This window comes from Lethenteron reissneri, unplaced genomic scaffold (assembly GCF_015708825.2).
Source record: "Lethenteron reissneri isolate LAM-NWPU_2019-01 unplaced genomic scaffold, ASM1570882v1 scaffold_120, whole genome shotgun sequence".
Taxonomy (NCBI): Eukaryota; Metazoa; Chordata; class Hyperoartia; order Petromyzontiformes; family Petromyzontidae; genus Lethenteron; species Lethenteron reissneri.
The window spans coordinates 791,240-810,356 of record NW_026890893.1 but is presented as its reverse complement, the minus strand read 5'-3'; the positions used below and the strand labels follow the sequence as shown (position 1 = coordinate 810,356).

At 43.2% G+C, this 19,117-nt stretch overlaps 1 protein-coding gene across 2 annotated transcripts in view; it reads right to left on the bottom strand.

Annotated features, from left to right (window-relative positions):
* The window catches only part of LOC133361692 (guanylate-binding protein 1-like), a 71,345-nt gene that overhangs the window by 9,241 nt on the left and 42,987 nt on the right, over window positions 1-19,117 (bottom strand). For both annotated transcript variants that reach the window (XM_061580681.1, XM_061580682.1), the window contains exons 10-13: window positions 14,400-14,680; window positions 11,682-11,888; window positions 3,540-3,642; window positions 1,657-1,760 (exon numbers count right to left, since the gene is read on the bottom strand). In XM_061580681.1, coding sequence (XP_061436665.1) covers window positions 1,657-1,760; window positions 3,540-3,642; window positions 11,682-11,888; window positions 14,400-14,680 — 695 coding nt within the window. The remainder of the gene's footprint in view (window positions 1-1,656; window positions 1,761-3,539; window positions 3,643-11,681; window positions 11,889-14,399; window positions 14,681-19,117) is intronic.

Sequence of the window (19,117 nt, the reverse complement as noted above, 5' to 3'; positions counted from 1 at the left end):
TTCGAAACAAGAAGGCTCATCTGCATATTAACATAGCCACCTCAGCGTGATTGCCATGGAGGCTGCTCACTGATCTTACATTAACATGCAAATTTTTACCTGGCAGCCCTTTAATTGGTGGAAAACCCACCACCATCACGGGCGCCTCCCACCACTTAGATTAACAATAACTGCCCCGCCCATGCTGCTGACATTTGGGCTACGCCCATTTCAAGCCTTCATAAACAGTTTGCCTTCTTTAGAAGCTAACCCCTTTTTCCTGATGACGACCGCTTGTGTTGCGATCGAAAGAGTCGTAGTTTTTTGTTATTTTCTTTGAACCTATCTATATGACTTTACCGAAAGACCCAAAGAATATGAATTCCTGCAGTCATGAAAGCTTTTAGTCAAGATTTATCAGTGGAGAGATGCAGGCAAGGCCGATAAGTCAGATGCCTTGTATGACCTGTCACAGGTGTGAGCTAAAGTGGCCCCTTGAGATAAAGTAATCTTATTGAGTGACTTTAATGTCCGAGCGGGTCATGATACTGGAACCCGGGCTGGAGTGGTTTAAAGGTATGGGCCAGATCAGCTCAATAATACTGGTAGAAGGCTGCTAAGACTTCTGTGCAGTCCATTTACTTGTAATTACCACCACACTGTTGCAGTATTGGTGGATCCACACAGTATAGATGCACGCCTGGTCCAAGCAACAAAATCTGTGTGGACTATATCGTGACAGAACACCGGATGCAGGCCCTACCATGGAGCTAGTCTGCCCACTGATTATCGGCTTATCATCTGTAAAATGTGCCTTTGAAAACTGTAAGCAAGAATCTCATCATCGCTTGCAGCTGGGGTTGGCACCGTCTGCCATCATGATGCTGAGGAGAAATGAGTGAGTTTCATTACAACAGTCGGGACCACTGGACAGGTTCCACAGGATTGGATGGATGCCCTTTAATAACGGGGACCACACAAATTGTAACAGCTACAGGGGCATGTGTCTCTTCAGTGTGCATGGAAAAGTCCTGGAGGATCATCGAACATCGCCTTACCAGGCATGCTGAGGAGAGGCTTGCGGAGCCCCAGTGTATTTTCAGGCCAGGGGGGGCCTGCACAGACACTATGTTTTAACAGGACCGTCATCAGTTCTCTTGTGTTATTATTTTGAATATATCTATGTGACTTTACCAAAAGACCCAAATAATATTAATTCCTGCAGTTACGGAAGCTTTAAGTCAGAACCTATAACGCTGCTTATTTATCTGGTCAAGGCCTATAATACCATAAATAGGCCATGGCTCTAGGTTCTTCATGCTTTCGGAGTCGCAGACTCCTCACAGTAATTATCGCCCTTCATGATGGTGGGTATGCCTGGGTGAAGCTATGTTGCTGGGAGCTACAGCCATTCCCTGTTCACATTGGGGTGCTACGGGGATGTCTTCTGGTTGCTACATAATTTAAGAACAATTTGACCACTTACTTCTATATAGATACAGTGGGAGGCTGATCGACGAACGGGTGCAGTCGAGGGATGGCTCAATATTGGTCAACCATGTTATGTATGCAGATGATCTGGTGATTGCTGCTGACTACAAAAAAGGAATTGAACCTCGAGCATGCTACTAAGAGGTGGGGCCCCACCAAATCACGTGGAAAACCTGGGATCATCACCTGGTGCTGATTTTGAAGGTACGAAATCTCCTTCTCATGGTTTTCTTGTGCCTCCTTCATGGTCTTTAGCTCCAGTGCCATTCTCGCTTCCTTCTGCTTGAACTCTGTAAAATGATGAAACGACATTTATTTACACACCTCCACCCAACGTTAATGCATTCTAATATTGACAGCGTTTTTGAATTAGCTACGTTTGCCTGTTCATTGGTAGTGCTCCACATAATGTTGAGCACAGTAAAGTGTAGAGTCTGGCTGTTGATAGAGGCAGAGGAAGGTAGGCATGAGGTGCCACTTTAGAGAGGATTTTCCTTCAGGATTTCGAGAATCTGTTTTGGAACAGCCAGCACTCGATTGAAGATCCTCCCAACATACTTTTTGTCAAGTCACACTGCTAGGCTCCCATTGTTTGAGAGGCCAATCTGAAAGTTTTTAATTAAGTCTGGCTCTAGCCAGACTCACTATGACAAACAAGCAAGCCCATGAGAGTATATGAGGGCATGTGCAGGGCCATTGGGGGAGGGATGACGCAAGCTTACAATACCCCTGGAGAGCAGACTGTGTTGCTGCATGTGAAGTACCGGTGAGGACGCTTGACGCCGAGGTTGAGGCACACATATATTTATTCACAATACGACAGTGGGCATATACACACTCGAGGGGGTATCGGCCCCCTCACCCGTATAACTCGGGATACACCCTTAGCTAACTCTGTCCTAGCCCCGAGTCCTCCACTAATGGGCTAGGGGAGGCTATCTGGCCCGACACTGGTAAGTCGGGCCCAGTACCCGGAGTTCCAGACCAGCTCTTACAAGAGCTCCGGCTCTGGCTTTCGGGACCACGCCGCCGGCTCAGTCCTGTCCGGCCCTGAAAAGGACATCGAACTAGGGGAGTCCAGGGCTCTATCTAAGACGTCTTCAGTCTTCTTCCCTTAGCTTAAAACATAACTGAACTCGAGCCCTTTGAACATCCCCTTTTATACCCAACCCCTCCCTGAGGGGTGGGGCCCCGGGGGATCATAACGTTCGAACCAGCCCCCCCCAGGGTGTCTGGCTCGGACGTCGTAGAGGGCACCTCCTCGTGCACTTACGTAGCCCCGCCCACTGTGTTTGTTTTCCATAGGCTGCAATGCATAACGGGCCCTCTCTTTAACACCCCTACACATTCAACCACGTGGGAGAAGAAACTGGGCTACACGCCCAGAGCCAAAACCGTGTAATTAATAATGTCAAAGGAAATCACTGGGTGTGTTTAAGTCAATGTGGGCACTGAGTGTGCCTGTGTCAGAGGCAGTATAGGGTGTGCGCATATAGAGGGAATCCATACAAAACTCTCCAATACCATGTGTTATAAGGTCTGTGGAACTCTTAATACATATTTAAAACTGCAAGAGCGACTCTGGCAGCATGTGAGAAAGATGTGTGGGGTTGTCACGAGATCGACTTATCACTAGGATGACGCTACGCTTCTATAATGAGGGTAGCGGGGGTGGGTCATGATAACTTTAATACAAATTTCAAGATTAATAAAAGTATGTTTAAAGTTATGTTACTATTAGGGGCTCATGCAATTAAAATATATATATCAGAGGTACCCAAAACTTAAGATAAAACCAATGCTGAAAGGCCAGCGTGCCTACAGAGCACAGCTGCTAACGTAAGCTCCTTATCGTCTCATCGCAGCCTTCTTGCGAGCCCAATGAAAGTGCTACCACTTTCATCGCTAATTATATATTTCCGAGGATAACACACATTGAAATGCACAACAGAATCCATGTATATCCATGAATATGTATCGTTACTGAGTGAAGAGTCATTGCTGGCATCTTGGCTTAACCTGATACCCACGTCTATTTGTGAGTCTGGATTAAAGGGGCCACTTCTTACCCATGTTCTGCTGTTGAACGCTGGTCAACGTCTTGTCCACCATTAGGATCGCCTTACCACTTTCCATATTCTGCTCCAGAAATTCCTTGTACATATTCGTCATCTGCGAAGGTGGAAAAGGTGAAGTATCCAGCATTTTAATTACATCAACACGAGGTTCCACAAGGTCTAAAGAAGCCTGAAGCACATCGTGCGAATCTGATGCCTGGCAGGCTTCATGAAACAAGCTTATGCTGCTGCACAATCTGCTGATATTTATTGGCTGCTCCTACTGCTGCTGCACAACTGGCATGTAGAGAGTCGCAATCTGCAAATTTTAAATCAGGACTCACTGGTAACACTATTCTGTTCCATTACCACTCCTAATTCGCTGATTGCCTTTGTGGGCAAAATAGACCGGGTAGAAGGAGGTAACTTAGACAAAACAACTGGTGAAAATCACACACGCAGTCACACCCAAATACAAATTAGATTATGAACTGTAATTGAGGTCGTAAAACCTACAATCTAAGCTTCAATTTCTTGCTCACGTCACTGATAACAGAAGGGTCTGCACAATAGGGAGCTCCTAGAGAGGGTATTTTTGACTTACACTTCGATACTGGTCAGAAATCTTGGAATTTATGGGAGTACTCATCCTGAACTGCACCACACACAACCTGCTGTTTGACTAACTGTGGCGTACCTGTTAATACTGCTGGGTGGACAGAGGCATTAGGTGGGAACTTAAGAATATTGAATCAAACCAGTGACCTTAATTTTCTGGAAAACTTCAATGTTATGCATTATGTAAAATTAGTGGAGTTTAGATTTTCCACAGGCATTGAGTCATGTGAAAGAGCATTGTATAATGTGGAGAGAGAGACAGACAGACAGAAAAAACTAAACGTTTTATTTTACCAGGTAAGGCCCACTGAGCTATATATCTCTTTTTTCGAAACGACTTGGCCAACAATGATAGCTCAATGAAGTGGCTTATCATGAGGAAATGTATATCAGCCAAATACTCTAAATGCATGTTACCAGGTAGCTAACATCTCACCACCACGGCGCACAAAATACTATGGACAGAGTTTGTCTCATTACAATGCTTTATTGTTACGCTCGTGATTGCACTTCAGGTCGATATCAAACGATTCTGTATTTTCAAAACCATCCTGAATGAGTTTTCTTTACTCAATGGATTCGTAAGGGGTCATATAGAAGAACATAGACGACACTTCAGAAGTGGGATGAACTCACAGCCTATGGAGACGCTGACTAAATATGTGTCTAGTAAAAAACACGTATAGGACAGGTGTCCATGCTGTAGACTATGTGCTCTCTCTTGGCGGCAGATTAATCGTTTCTGTGCTTCACAAATACTACACCATTCCTGCACTATCACCATAGGCTACATGCAGTCCACTTCCTGCACCACTACAAATGCATGGCCACCATCTTGAGAAATGTATTGCATGCCGACTGGAGATAATTGTGGTATGAGTGACTTCTAAATGCTCCGACTACATTGAGCTCTTACAGCATCGTCATAATGAACCTGAGGAGGGTAAAGTACTGAAACGATTTGGACCATGACTCAATGTCATAAGGGGTTGAATTCGGAGAATCACAACAAAGCCAGACTAGGACGTCTCTGGATACATTGGCAGTGTCTTAAGGCCACCGACAAACGCGACAGGATGATGATGGGCCGATGATGATCACATTTGTACTCTGGCGCCAAGATAGTGAAGGAAATTCCAAGCTTTGTGGCTGGAGTGTCCAAAGTTAATCTCCTCAACTGTTTCTTGTCATTGCTGTGGTCTGTCCGAATTTAGAGCCTCTAATAGTTCCGATGCCTTTGTATCATCGCCAATTCCTTTGAACATTTTCAGGAGTGTATCGCTCTCCAGATTCCAGCATGGAGTGTATTGCTTTCGGTAGCCTCTGGGGATGTTGTTGTTGGCTGTTTTGTTGGCGGTGACAAAAACGTTGTAGTTATGCAGTAAAAGATTGATGGTTTGGAGCGCAATTTCTGTTTCGGCCTGGAAGGCCGAGCAGTTTGTCTTCCGGAAGTTCCAGCGAGCAACTGGATTGTATGTGACTATTAGAGTTTGAAGCCCGATGTGGATTACTAATGGCCAGTATTGGCTTCTGGGAAACCGTCCTAGGATTTTCCTCATTGCAGAAAGCGGGAGGCCATGGTGATCTTTGGACACAAACAGAGGTCTAGATTCTACCCCCGTTTCCATCAAGCACAGTGGAAACTTCCTCTGTTCATCTCCAGAAACTCAAGCACACAGGCGAGAAGCCGTGCATGTGTGACGAGTGCGGCAAGACGTTTCTTGTGCTCGGCCTACAAGTATTTTTTTCCACTTGTGTGTTAAACTGGGTGTACCCTTGATATTTTAAAAATGGCAAATCTCCTGCTGTGTATCCTACTGCTATCCCTCCCGGCCATATCTAGTGCCACACTCAGCTTTACCACCGGCAACCCTCGTTACTTGTCGTCCATACTTGTTGCTCAATATGCCACTACACCTGCTAATGAAACAGCTTATAGACATTTTTCGATTTAAAGCTTTCGTGACTGCAGGGATTCATCTTCTTGATTCTTTCGGTAAAGTCATGTAGAAGGGAAATAATAAAAATAAAACATAATAAAATAAAATTCTCACGACGTTTCGGCCACAACGCAAGCAGCCGTCCTCAGGTGAAAAACAAGGCTGTTCGGACGCTGCTTTTCCGACAGCCCTGTTCTTCACGTGAGGACGGCTGCTTGCGTTGTGGCCGAAACATCGTGAGTATTTTATGTTTTATTTATAATTATTTTATTATTTTCCTTCTACGTGACTTGACCGAAAGAACCAAGAAGCTTATAGACACTTCTACACTCCATCATTGTATCCTTTTAAACCCTATCTCTGTTCTATTACTTCACCAGCACTCCTTCCAAACTTCATTCTGCTCTTAAAAATATCGCCATCTGTGAGCTGCTGATATTCGTCCCAGGTTCGCCGCTCTTCATCCTTTCACAGAAAATACCTGTGCAACTATTAATTCTACTTTTCTTATTTCTGGGAGGTATTGATCTTCATCCTCGCCCAAATGTAAAGAACTCGTATAATTCTGTAGATTTTTCTGGCAGAAAAGGTGTTGGTGTTCTACACGCCATAATCAGAGGGCTTGTGATTAAATTAAGTCAACAAAAACTAGAAGTGGCAAATCTGGACCCGGACATTTTTTGCCTAACAGAAACATTTCTCACTCCTGCCGTAAATGACTTGCAGATTACGATTGACAACAACAACCTTTTTCGGCTTGACCGGGGGTCTAAAGGAGGTGGAATTGCCATCTATGTTCGTAATACCATTACATGTTCACCAGCTCACTCCTTGTTTAAAAAAAATTGCTTTGAAGGTCTGGCTCTCAGAATAACTCTCCCCAATAATCAACAGATATTGGTAGTGTGCTGCTATAGACCACCTAGTGGTAGGGATGTTGAAGCTGCGTCTGCACTGAGAGAGCTTCTTGGGGGCCTCCCTAAAGGTGAAATAGTTTTAGTAGGTGATCTAAATTGGAATTGGCTAAGCCTGCCGGCCGTGGCCACTAATTTTGCAGATTAATTTAACCTATTTCAATTAATAAATGTCCCCACAAGATCCAACCTAAAAAACCCGGAACAGCCATCTCTGCTTGACGTCCTATTGACAAATGCCCCTCACAATTTCACACTGACTGGTGTTCTGGGTAATAACCTTAGTGATCACTCCTTCATATTTGGGCGAGATCATCAGCCAGATCCAAAGCCCCCCATAAATTGGTTGAGAATCACTCCATGAGACACTTCAGCATACAGGCATTTACTTTGATGTGCTTCACTCGGATATTGACAAGATTTATGATATCCCCAACCTGACTACGGCTTGGGAGACCTTCAGGTACACGTCTCTTCAAATTCTTAACAAACATGCTCCGTTGGTTAGATTTAAAATTAAAGGCAACCGCCCACCATGGTTTGATCCTTTGATTACTAAGCTCATGAAAACTAGGGACAAGGCTTGGGCATGTGCTCAGAAAAGTAATTTGGTAAATGACTGGCTAGAATACAGGATTTAAGGAATAGATGCGTAAAAAAAATACGGCATGCAAAACATGCTTACTTTTCCTCCATTCTCCTGGAATCACATGGCAATGCCAGGATTTTCTGGAAAACAATCAAATGTATCGAAAAGGCATCCAACACAGATAATCTGCCCGTTGCGCTTATCCGAAATGGGGACTATTTTTCAAAGCCCCAAAAAGTAGTCGACAATTTTAACCTTAATTTTTTCTGAAGCTGGTGACCTTTTTAATAATGTATTAGGAGTCACCCCTGCTCATGCAATTTCCTACACCCCTGTCCAAACATTGAACGAATTTAGTTTCCAGCCTATCCACGAAAGTAATGTTCTGAAACAACTGTCCTACCTCAAAGGGTCCTCCTCTACCGGAGCGGATAGCATTCCCGTCGTTGCTATGCTAACTGTTGGTCACCTAATATACAAACATATAGCCCATATTTTCAACCTGTCCATCAAAGAAGCATCAGTACATCTAGAATGGAAACATTCTTATGTTCGTCCACTTCACAAAAGAGGCCCTAAAGATGATCAAAATGACTACCGAACTATCTTAATTTTGTCCCCGTTGACGAAAATTTTAGAAAAATGATTTAACTACCAAATTAGCAGTTTCCTGTCAGACAACAATTTATTACAGTGGTACCTCGGTATACGTCGTCAATTCGTTCCAGAAGGTAGGAATTATACCGAAAATGACGTATACCAAACGAATTTTTCCTATAAGAAATAAAGGGAAAGGAAATAATCCTTTCCAGAGTATAAAAAATTATGCTTTATATGGACTATTATACATTAATGGGGTTGTATCAAATAATTTAGACACTACTTATTACTAAAATGCATACATAAATTAAAATAAATGCATAAATAAATAAAATGAATTGAAATAAAAATTTAATTTAACGTCACTTTACCTTCCTGACAGGAGTTGATAGCCTACGAGGATGGTGGTGAGGAAGGGGAGGAGGAGATGCTATTTTTTGGAACGAGAGGAAGCTGAAATTCTGTTTTTCTCTTTCTCTTTATTGTTTTTTTTTTACTTGGACCTAGTTGAGGCTCACCAGGTTTGAGTTTTACTGAAAACCTGTCTTTTGAAGTTTGATTTTGCCTTCTTCTCAGAATGTTCCTGAAGTGTGACATTGTTTGGTCATTCCACACAGTACTGTTACGGCTTGTTGGTTGAGGAGCGGCGCTTTGTTTCAGTTGTGAGCACCACATCTGCTGCATTAGACTCTCTGAATCACAATTACAGTAGCCTTGATAATAAGCAGTACTATGGCAGTCTTATTCTTGACTTGTCCAAAGCCTTTGATACAGTGGACCACAACACCCTGCTTAGTAAACTAAGTTGCCTCCGTTTCTCCAAACACGTAGTAAAAAGGTAAAAAAAATCCTCTCTTCTCGCACCCAAACTGTATTAACAGATGGTTGGAGGTCAAACAGTGTTAAGATAACAAAAGGGGTTCCACAGGGTTCCATCCGTGGCCCCCTCTTGTTCGTTCTTTATGTCAATGACTTGGGCACTAACCTGGATCATTCCAGGGTACATCCAAGAAAAGACAGCAAAATATTGTACACCCTTAGCTGCAACTGCTATTCAGAATGGCCTGAAATCAAATGTATCATTCCGAATGACCGCTGCAAAGTATGGTCTTGAGTTTTGATTATAGTGTGCTGATCATTCAAGGTGTATAACATTTTTTAGATTCTGCTATTGGTACTACAGCTGTTATGGAGTGACTCATGCAGCCAACTATGGCTGCAAAGTTTGGTCGTACATGTTATGTATATCGTTTATTGTTAAATTTGAATCACAGTTCCTATGATCACTGTTACATTGTTTCTATAGCTTTATTTTGGTAATTTTGAAAACGTTTTGGTTTAGCCATGTTTGTTTTTTGTAGTACAGACTTAGCCTGATAACTTTAATCTACATTGTCTTATGGTTGTTATTGTTTGACTTGCATCCCACTGGGATTTTTGCACACAGCGTTGAAATGCGGTGTTTGTCTGGAAGACTTTGCTGTTTTTTCCAGGATTTGTCTGTTACGTGTAGTCACTTTAAAATGTCTTTTGGTCATGTTTTGTTTTGTTGCGGGTTCACCCGAGTCAAGAGCCACATGGCTCACAGGGTTATACCTAATAAATGAAACTGAAACTGAAAAGGTCATTCGCATATACAAACTTGGGCGATCCGTTTGGCGGCATGTTGCTCAGGCAGGCATTAAAGAGCATTTAGTGCGAGTACTGATTTTGTGGCAATTCATTGAGGAACAAGGGTGAACTGGCTTTGTCTACCATAAAGACGGACAATCGCCTATTTCTTAGCATCTTCCATATCAGGCACATTGATTAGAGGCAAGGAATGGTCATTGTGAGCTTCAACATCAAGCTCTTAATCTACACTGTGTCGTAGGCCGATGACAAGTCCACAAAGGCTGTACCAGTCTTGGATTTATTATAGAATCAGAAATCAATGTACTTTGCAAGGACCAAAACTTGGTCACAGAAGCTGCATCAAGGCTGGAATCCTGCTTTTTTCCCAGTGATCACTGACTCCACGAGCGGGCAAATTTTCTGGAGGATGTTGCATTCCAGAAGTGTTTCACTCGTGTACAAGTGTACACACCTATAGCTTCCCGGATTGTAGGTTGGCTTGTCCCGTTTGGGTATTGTAATGACTATAGCCTGCTGCCATGCATTTGAGATGCATCCGGTTTTCATTATTTTGATGTACATGTTTGCCGGCCATTGGAGTCCCCTGGGGATTAAGTGATGGAGGGATTTTGGGGGGATACCATCTCTGCCAGCAGTCGTGCCTTCATTTCTGGCCAGACCCTCCCTCACTTCATCTGTGCTAATGGTGATGGAATTTTGTAAATAAATTTAAACCAATATCTGGTGTAATTGGTGATGAATTACTTGCTTTATGTTTGTGTTGAACGTTTTTCTTATGTTCTCCACTAGTTTGGAGGCTATTGAGTTTGTAAATCTGACACTCAAAGTGCCCTACCAGAGCAAGCTCTGTAGCATTTCTATACTTGTGTAATGTAGCTCTCAGAGATACCGTCTTGTTCAATTATATGTATATTTATTATGAATAAAGTCCGCTGACTCACTGATAACTTAACGAGTAACTGCGAGTTACTATATACGCTTGAGTAACTTAAATAACTCTATTTTGAGACAACAGAACTCTAGCCTACCAAAACTACAAGATGCCCACTCCAGGATGATGAAGACGACCCGCTCCAAGGTGACGGCGGCGACGGCGATTCCCCACAACAACAGCTCAGCGCCCCGGTTCTTGCTGGCTCTCATCCCCCTCACGACCCGGCCACGCCCCTATTCCAGAACTCTCGCTCACCACACCAGGCCCTGTCTGTCTCTGCCCTTATTACAATTTACGACCTTTAGGTCCAGTGATTCCCCCCACGCGACCTTGTCAACCTTGTCCCATCAATCATTATTAGCAACCACTTAGGTCCCACATTACCCTAATGTGACCCTGTCTGTTCCTGTTACGTTAATTAGTAACCATGGTCACGGGGAGTGTACTGTCCCTTCATTATCCCGTACTATCCTTACACTAGGAAATCATAAATATTTCCAAACATTTTTATTGCAAAGATGTGGCCACATTTCAACAAAGTTACAAAGCCAAAGTGACTTTCTACCTAAATGAGCATTAAGGCAGTGCTCATTTTCTGCTTACAATGCCGAGTCAGTGGTTTAAATTACACATTACTCTGAATCAAGTATATTATTTTGGTTTAAATTACACATTCCTCTGAATCAAGTATATTATTTTGGACTGAGATGGACTGAGACAGCCATCAAACATGATTTTGAGAGACGCTTTCTATTTTGCTGAGCTACCTGGCCAGTTATGATTTATTGAGTGCAATTACAAGCATTGCTTCATTTATCTGCTTTCCTTGCTGGGTCCCTCTCATTCCCTCATTTGTAATTCTGCACTCTGGGACATTGATTTCATTATTGGTGCTTTATATATGTTGTTGTTGTGGCAAGTCACCTCGTCTCCGAGCCCTGTGGTCTCAAAGTAATCCTCTTCAATCTTCTTCATCACAGCCTGGTATTTCATGAAGCCCCCAGGCTGCATGAAGTCCTGGTACTGCTCATCTACCAGCCAGTACAGTTCTTTGAGTCGTATTCTGCACTTTTCCTGCGATTGCTGCTTGTTGTGTGTCACCAAACTCACACACATTTTCTCCATGTGCTCCTGTAATAATAACAACAACATGCATTGCCGGTGATGATCCTGGGCTGTTGCAATGGTGTAGCATAGTTAATATGGCCCCTGGTGCAAGGAATACAATGGGAGTTCCCTGACCAATTTCACTCAGCCTTTCAACCACCCACTCAATCTCTCACCCAGTCACATACTCATCCACCAATTTACTTGCTCACCCACCCACTTAGAATCCTAATAAAAATGTTTATTTCAAATGGAAGAATCCGATGAGATATGAAGCTTTTTTTTTACATATGTCCAATAGGGGCAGGTCAGAAAGTTACAACAAACAATATAAAACCGATAGTGCAAAATATACGAAAGCTTTGCAAGTCACTCAATATACATAAAGAGTAAATAAAGTATATAAGTATGATACTCTTAGGTTTTTTCGGTAAAGTCACGTAGGTTTAAAAATAATAATAGACATAAAATAATAAATCACGACGTTTCGGAGGCAAGACAAGTCTCCGTCATCAGGTGGGACGGTCACAGCTAGATTTACTGTCTCAAGTGATTATTATTTATTTGTACTATTTATTTTTCCTACGTGACTTTTTCCGAAAAAACCTAAGAGTATGAATCCTTGCAGTCACGAAAGCTTCAAATCTAGAATATATAAGTATGAATTGCATAAGTACATAAATGCCTGCCGATCGTTCAACACCAAATGCCATCTTGGGCAAGGTACTTAAATAAAAACAGCCCCAGAACACACCAAAGCAACACAGTCCATCAAATTTACTCAGCGACCTGCTCACTGTTCAATTATCTACTCACTGACTCAACCACTCACACACATACACATAATTACCCACTCACTCATACACTCACCCACCCATTAAATGTTTCACTTGCTCAATGATTTACTACAGCACTTAAACACGTAATCTTCAATTCTTAGGTTTAAATGATCATACGTTTTCACTTAGCTATTTAAACAAATGCATCTCAATACTGTGCAATTCACAAACACACAGGTGCATAATTTGAGACATTTCTAGAAAATTAATGAGTATTTCTACATGTGGGACAAAACCAGTGCTCCCAGAGAAAACCCACAGGTGTCAGGGGGCAAACCTCCATTCCATGAAGATAGGATAGATGAAACATAATCTTATATAGATGTGTAGTGTGGTTAAATACGTGGCACATACTGTTAGCCGAGGGCAACGAAGGATAGACACGTGCGCGTGTGCAACACGAGATTGCACGGGCAAACCACCATCTAATTTGGAAGAGTAGCTGCTGCAGACCAGGTCAGCCTGGGGTTGCACGCTGACACTGGAGGTGTTGCCAGGGAGACGTGTGATAAGGGGTGATTGATGGCGTGACAGGCGCTAGCCTGTCTGACCATAAAGAGACACAACGGAGGAGCTGGATAATTGGGAGGGGGATATAAAGACGTGCGTGAGAGCGGAGCAGGAGTTCGTGTTGCTGGGAACCAGAGAAAGAAGACCTTTCATCGCTGCCGCTCAAGCCGGGAATGGACCTCAACCCTCACGAGTCGCCGGGCGGGTGATGGTTGATCCCACCGCCCAGGACAGATGAGTGAGTGGGTCTTAGGGAGCATAGGTGAGGGCAGCGGTGGAACGGGGGTGTTGTGTGAGAAGCTGCGTGCAAGCCTATGTGTGAGAGCTGTGTGCAAGCCTCTGTGTGAGAGCTGCTGAGCACAAGCCTCTGTGTGAGAGCTGCTGGGTGCAAGCCTCTGTGTGGGAGCTGTGGTGTACGAAGCCTTGAGTGCGGAGCTGCTGAGAGCAAGAGCTGTTGTGTGCAACTTAGTGAGGTGTAACATAGATAGGGGGAATTGGTTAACAGAAATGACTGTATAGACAGTGATAGGAGTGCCTACGACTGGTGCAAGAATAGGCTAATAAAGTGTAAGTAGGTGACCTGTTACAACGTGTCAGTCTGAGTGATTTTACAAGACACTACAGATGTATCAAGTGCTTTAGTCCCATTCACTTCAATATTAATAAAATTGTACATACAATGATCGTGGTTATTACTAAAAAGTGGTGTAGTTATGGTGACAGGACAGATGAGAGTGGTTAAGGATGGGTAGTGCTAGGAGTAGTGATAGGCCAAGTGGTAGGCCTAGTGGCAGGCCTGGTTATAGCTGGGATAGCGGGAGTTAGGGAATGGAAGTAGGATGGGCTCGGGAGAAGACATGGGGGTTGTTTTACGGGAGAAACAGAAGGTGATTATGGTGAAGATGATTGCTCTGTGTGCTGCAGTGGTAGTTGGTTCCATTGAAGGGGAGCAAGAAGGGAACAGGAATGAGAGCGTGACTGGGCACAAGGCGAGGGAGGCACAGAGAGGGACAGTAGAGATTGGAAGTGTAGAGGACAGGATGGGGCAGAGTGAGATAATATAAGAGTATTGCACCTGCGACGGCGAAGGTAAGGGAGTTGCAAAACATGTGTGCGATCCACCAAACCTTGCCTCTGTAGTGCTGGATTATAGGCATGCATAGTCACCCAGTTCACCCATACTCACCAGCAACTCCTTCTCGTGCGTGTGCTCCCAATCGAGCACAGCGTGACCGTAGAAGAGATCCAGAGCTTTCTCCATACACTTCTCGTGGTGCTTGTAGAGCTGACAGGTTTTTAGTGGAAAGTCGACTAAGATGCTTTCCAACTCCTTCTGGTAGAGTCCCTTGGCATCCTCCACTACCTGCAGGTTGGCGAGCTGCACCACCTGTACCCGTGTGTTCTCGATGCAGACCATGTCACCAGAACGCTGCGCCTCAATGTACATCCCTGCAACCTGCAAGAACACTGATACATCATCATCATCAGCTGTGACTGATCCACTGCAGATGCCACCTCTCATGATCCTGTGATGTAAGCCATACCTGCATATGAGATGATCTCATTGCGCCATATCCTCGATGGACGTCCTCTCAGACACGTTCTATTTCTTGGCCGCTACCCCACTATTCTCGATCATCGGCCTTCCTATCTTCTTGGGATTGTCCTAACCAAGCCCATTTACTTATGTTATCAACGTGATGTCACCTAACTTGTGTATGTTCTTCTGCATGTAATCCCAAGCACGTATCTCTCTATCCTTCTTTGTGCCCTTTTATGTTTTTGTCCAGGTCTTTGAACCGTATGTCACAGCCAGAAGTACACGTATTGACAATTTATTTCGTTAGGCACCTCCAATTAGCACATGTGTATGGTACAAAAGAAGTACAAAAATCAATGTTACTTTTGATTATCAAGGTCAATTTTCGAAAGGCACTGCAACCTGATCTCACCCGATTCTGTATTAGATTTTTTTTTATCCTGGCCCGCTTTTAATAATTGGTATATAATATTCTGCTGTATTTTTAAGTCTTGTCCCTCTGATAGAAATCTTCGATTGTTTAGCGAATGCCCTTTATGACATTCTATATACTGAAAAACTCCTGTTTAATTATTAATTCAGATGTATTGCACTATGCTTATAATGCCTGACTTACAATCATACGGCCGTTTTGGGTCAAGCTTTTGCCCCGAATGATATATAATTTCGTTATTTTCATCATAATAAGACGCTAAAGATAATAACACACACCCCAAACCATGGGGTATTTTGGAGAAAAAAAATGTGCTTTAATAATCGTTTTCAACTACTATGTAGAGAAGCCTACTAAAAGATAATTATGAACATGCTTACTGTTTTAAAACAGGGAACAATATTATTTGAAATATTATTCTGAACAACTCATTAAAACAGAACTCACAAAAGACAAAATGTATTTTCCAAAATTATAAGGCACACCCTCAACTTTTGCTGCACGTGAAAATCGTGCTATGTTGTGGGAGAGGAGTTGCTACTTGAGAGACTGCTCTTTGTAGTGAATATGCAGCATTTGCACTGCTGTCTCAAGGTCACGAACAGAGATGAAAATTACTCATTCGACCAGGAAAACAGTGGACCTGATTGAGCATTTGTTTTCACGATGTTGTGGAAACCCAGCGCTATAGAGGCTTGGGTTGGTGGGTCATACTAATTCGTGAAAAGACATCCCTTGACTCGTACAAGAAGAATCGAGAAGCCATTAATTGTGGCAGCAAAACGCGAACTCTGTAGTAGGTTACAACTCAGTTCATGATTGCATTATCTCAGTACGTTTCCAATCCTAACCAATTAAACATCACCATTGCGCCGGTCTACGCACCCACCTGAACGTCTGAGGCAGCTGACATTGATGATTTTTTTTGGGAAACTTCAAGAAACAATCGACAGCACAGCAAAATGTGACATTCGTTGTCATGGGAGATTGGAATGCAAAAGCAGGTGACATGCGGACAACTTGGATAACTGGACAGCATGGCAGATGGAGAGAATAAACAGAGAAACTGTATAAGCAACATGAAAGCATGAACTAAATGTTTGATGCAGGAGAGTACAAACAAGAACCTACTGTGATTAAGTGGGAAGTACGAAAGCCCTGAAGGAACTTACAAACAAAGCCCCAGGAGGAGATGCCACACCCATTGAGCTCATCAAGGGAGCAGAAAATGTGGCTATTAAGATACAGTTTTGTGCCAACAGATTTGGTCTAGCAGTGAAGTGGCCTAGCGACTTGAAGAGTGCAATCTATACCTAAACATAAGAAAAGCGAGCCCAGAGAATGCTTTAACAATCGTACTATAGCTTTCATATTCAATACCAGCAAGGTTTGGCTGAATATTATTCAACATCAAATTAAGAGCTATGTAGAAAGAGAACTACCGGATGTCCAAATAGGCTTCAGGAATAGAAGAGGAACAAGGGACCAAATTGTAAACATCAAGTGGATAATGGATAGATAAAACGAATACCGACAACAGCTGTACCTCTGCTTCATTGACTACAGCAAAGCTTTTTAGTGTGGAAACCATGAACTGATGTTAATTACAATGAAGGAAATGGGAATCCGAACTCACCTTGTATGCCTGTTACATAACCTATATGCCAACCAAAAAGCAATGAAATACATGTTTTTTTGAGTTAGATCGCGTAAACATATAAATCCATTACCACCCGACAGAGCCAGTTCGTAAGGTTTGTCACGTAAACAAAACATATCAATGTGTTACGAGTACAGCACACCGGTGGGTTGGAGAGCAAAGCCACAACATTTACAAATCTGAGTACGACGTTTAAAAAAGCAACAGTTTGGGGAGACATGAGAAATTGATCTTGAGTAACACAGGGCTGTATATGGTCTCCATACCAATTTAATTGATAAATTGAGCATATTATGAGACAGGCAGGCTTGGATTCAATTGAGGCAGGCATGAAGCCATATTATTAACATTCCTTCCCTTTATTAATTCTAATCTTACTCCCTCCCTTTGATACTGCTAATCCTGCATAATGCATGGCATAATGACTTTAAACCCTTGGCTAAACCTCCTACGCATTTCACAAGTAGTACTAATCGCATATCTGTATTTCCCATAAATATGCTAAATTCCTCTTGATATGAAAATTATTTTGTCAAGACGCTCTTCGTCCCTCCATCCCAGCATAAATAGTCGCTCCAAGCCTGGGGCGTGCCATAAAGACTCTGCCTTCTCGACAGACCTGTTTTCCACCTGAAGACGACTGTTTGCGTTGTGGCCGAAACGTCGTGAGAATTATTTTATTATGTTTTATTTTTATTATTTTATTATTTTCCTTCTACGTGACTTCACCGAAAGAACCAAGAAGATGAAGATGACTGCTTAATATGGAGGGGAAGTTTGTTCCAGTAAAGGTGGGAGAGATGAGACTCAGTGAAAACGTGTTTGAACACTAGGAGGAGGAACAGAAAGAGACAAAGATTGAGAACATAGAGGGTGAGACAGGAGTTTTGCAGCAGAGGTTGAAATAAGCAGTCGGATTTTGCGAATGTTTAATATATGAAACCGGCAAGTGCAGGTAGTGGCAGAAATGTGATCAGAAAGGGAGAGGAAAGAGTAAACAATATTACCAAGGTTGCGGGCTGAGGAAATATAAAAGGAGGGAACGAGATGGTGGGACAGGGAGGAGGGGAATAAGCGGCATGGAAATATAATTTGGGGTTTGGAAGGGTTCCATACTCTATGGTTATTTCGGTAAAGTCACGTAGGTATAATAAAAGAAAAAATAATATATCACGACGTTTCGATCGCAACACAAGTGGTCGTACTCAGGCATACAAAATAATCCGGCAGTGGAACTGCTGAACCAGCGAGAGAGCTGTTCCAACAAGAGGTTATATATGTGGCCCACTGCATCTCCAACCAGCGCCACCAAGCCAGTAAACAAGAGCACGTACACCATGCCCTCAAGACGAATGGATACTCAGACCGCACAATCCGCAAAGCTGTATCCCCAATCATGGGAAGACAACCATCTGAGGACCCAATCAAAACCATCACCTTGCCATACATAGCAGGTGTTACCAAAAGGATTTCCAAAATCTTAAACAAACACATCCATGTCAGATTCAATACTGTACACAAAATCCTGATTTGATCCCATCTGTGAAGGATGTCATTCCTGACATGCAATATCCTGGAGTCTACAAACTGAGTTGTACCTGCGGTAGCAGTTACATTGGGGAAAGGAAACGACATGTCTCAGACCGTGTTCGCGAACACAAGGCAGATTTGAAATACAGCAGAACCAATACCTCTGCCGTGGCTGATCATTGTTATAACGCAGTGGGCTCGCACAATATTGTTTTTTCCCGAGACCAAGGTACTCTGCAAACCTTCGGGCTACCATCAAAGATTTGTCCATGATATATAAACACAGAAACAATTTCAACCGAGAAGATGGGTATAAGCTGAGCAATCATTGGAAGGACGTTATTAATCAAGCAAAGTCATAACTTTATGTGGTGCTTCCAATCCTCCCTGCCGTTTGGCTGTTATCTCCGACTCTCTGTGTTGCATTGCCCTGTTAGGTGCCTCTGCATTAACGGGCTGGGGTCTCACTAACATGGCCACCTTTGCTCCCTTAGCCTCGATGTATCGATAGTTCTGGCTGTGTGATGGGCTGTGCATCTCACTGGCGTGACCACCGTTGCGGTGGTTCCCTTGCGTGGACGCGCTTGCCTCTCACAGCGCAGTTGGCAGCGCCGCAGCTTGTGTTACACAGAGACATGACATAAACTTACTAATCCCCCTAATCTCTCTGCCTAATCTCTCCCATCAACATAGTGCTAATCTGCCATTAACGCTGTTGTTGTGCTCATATGCAGGGACGTT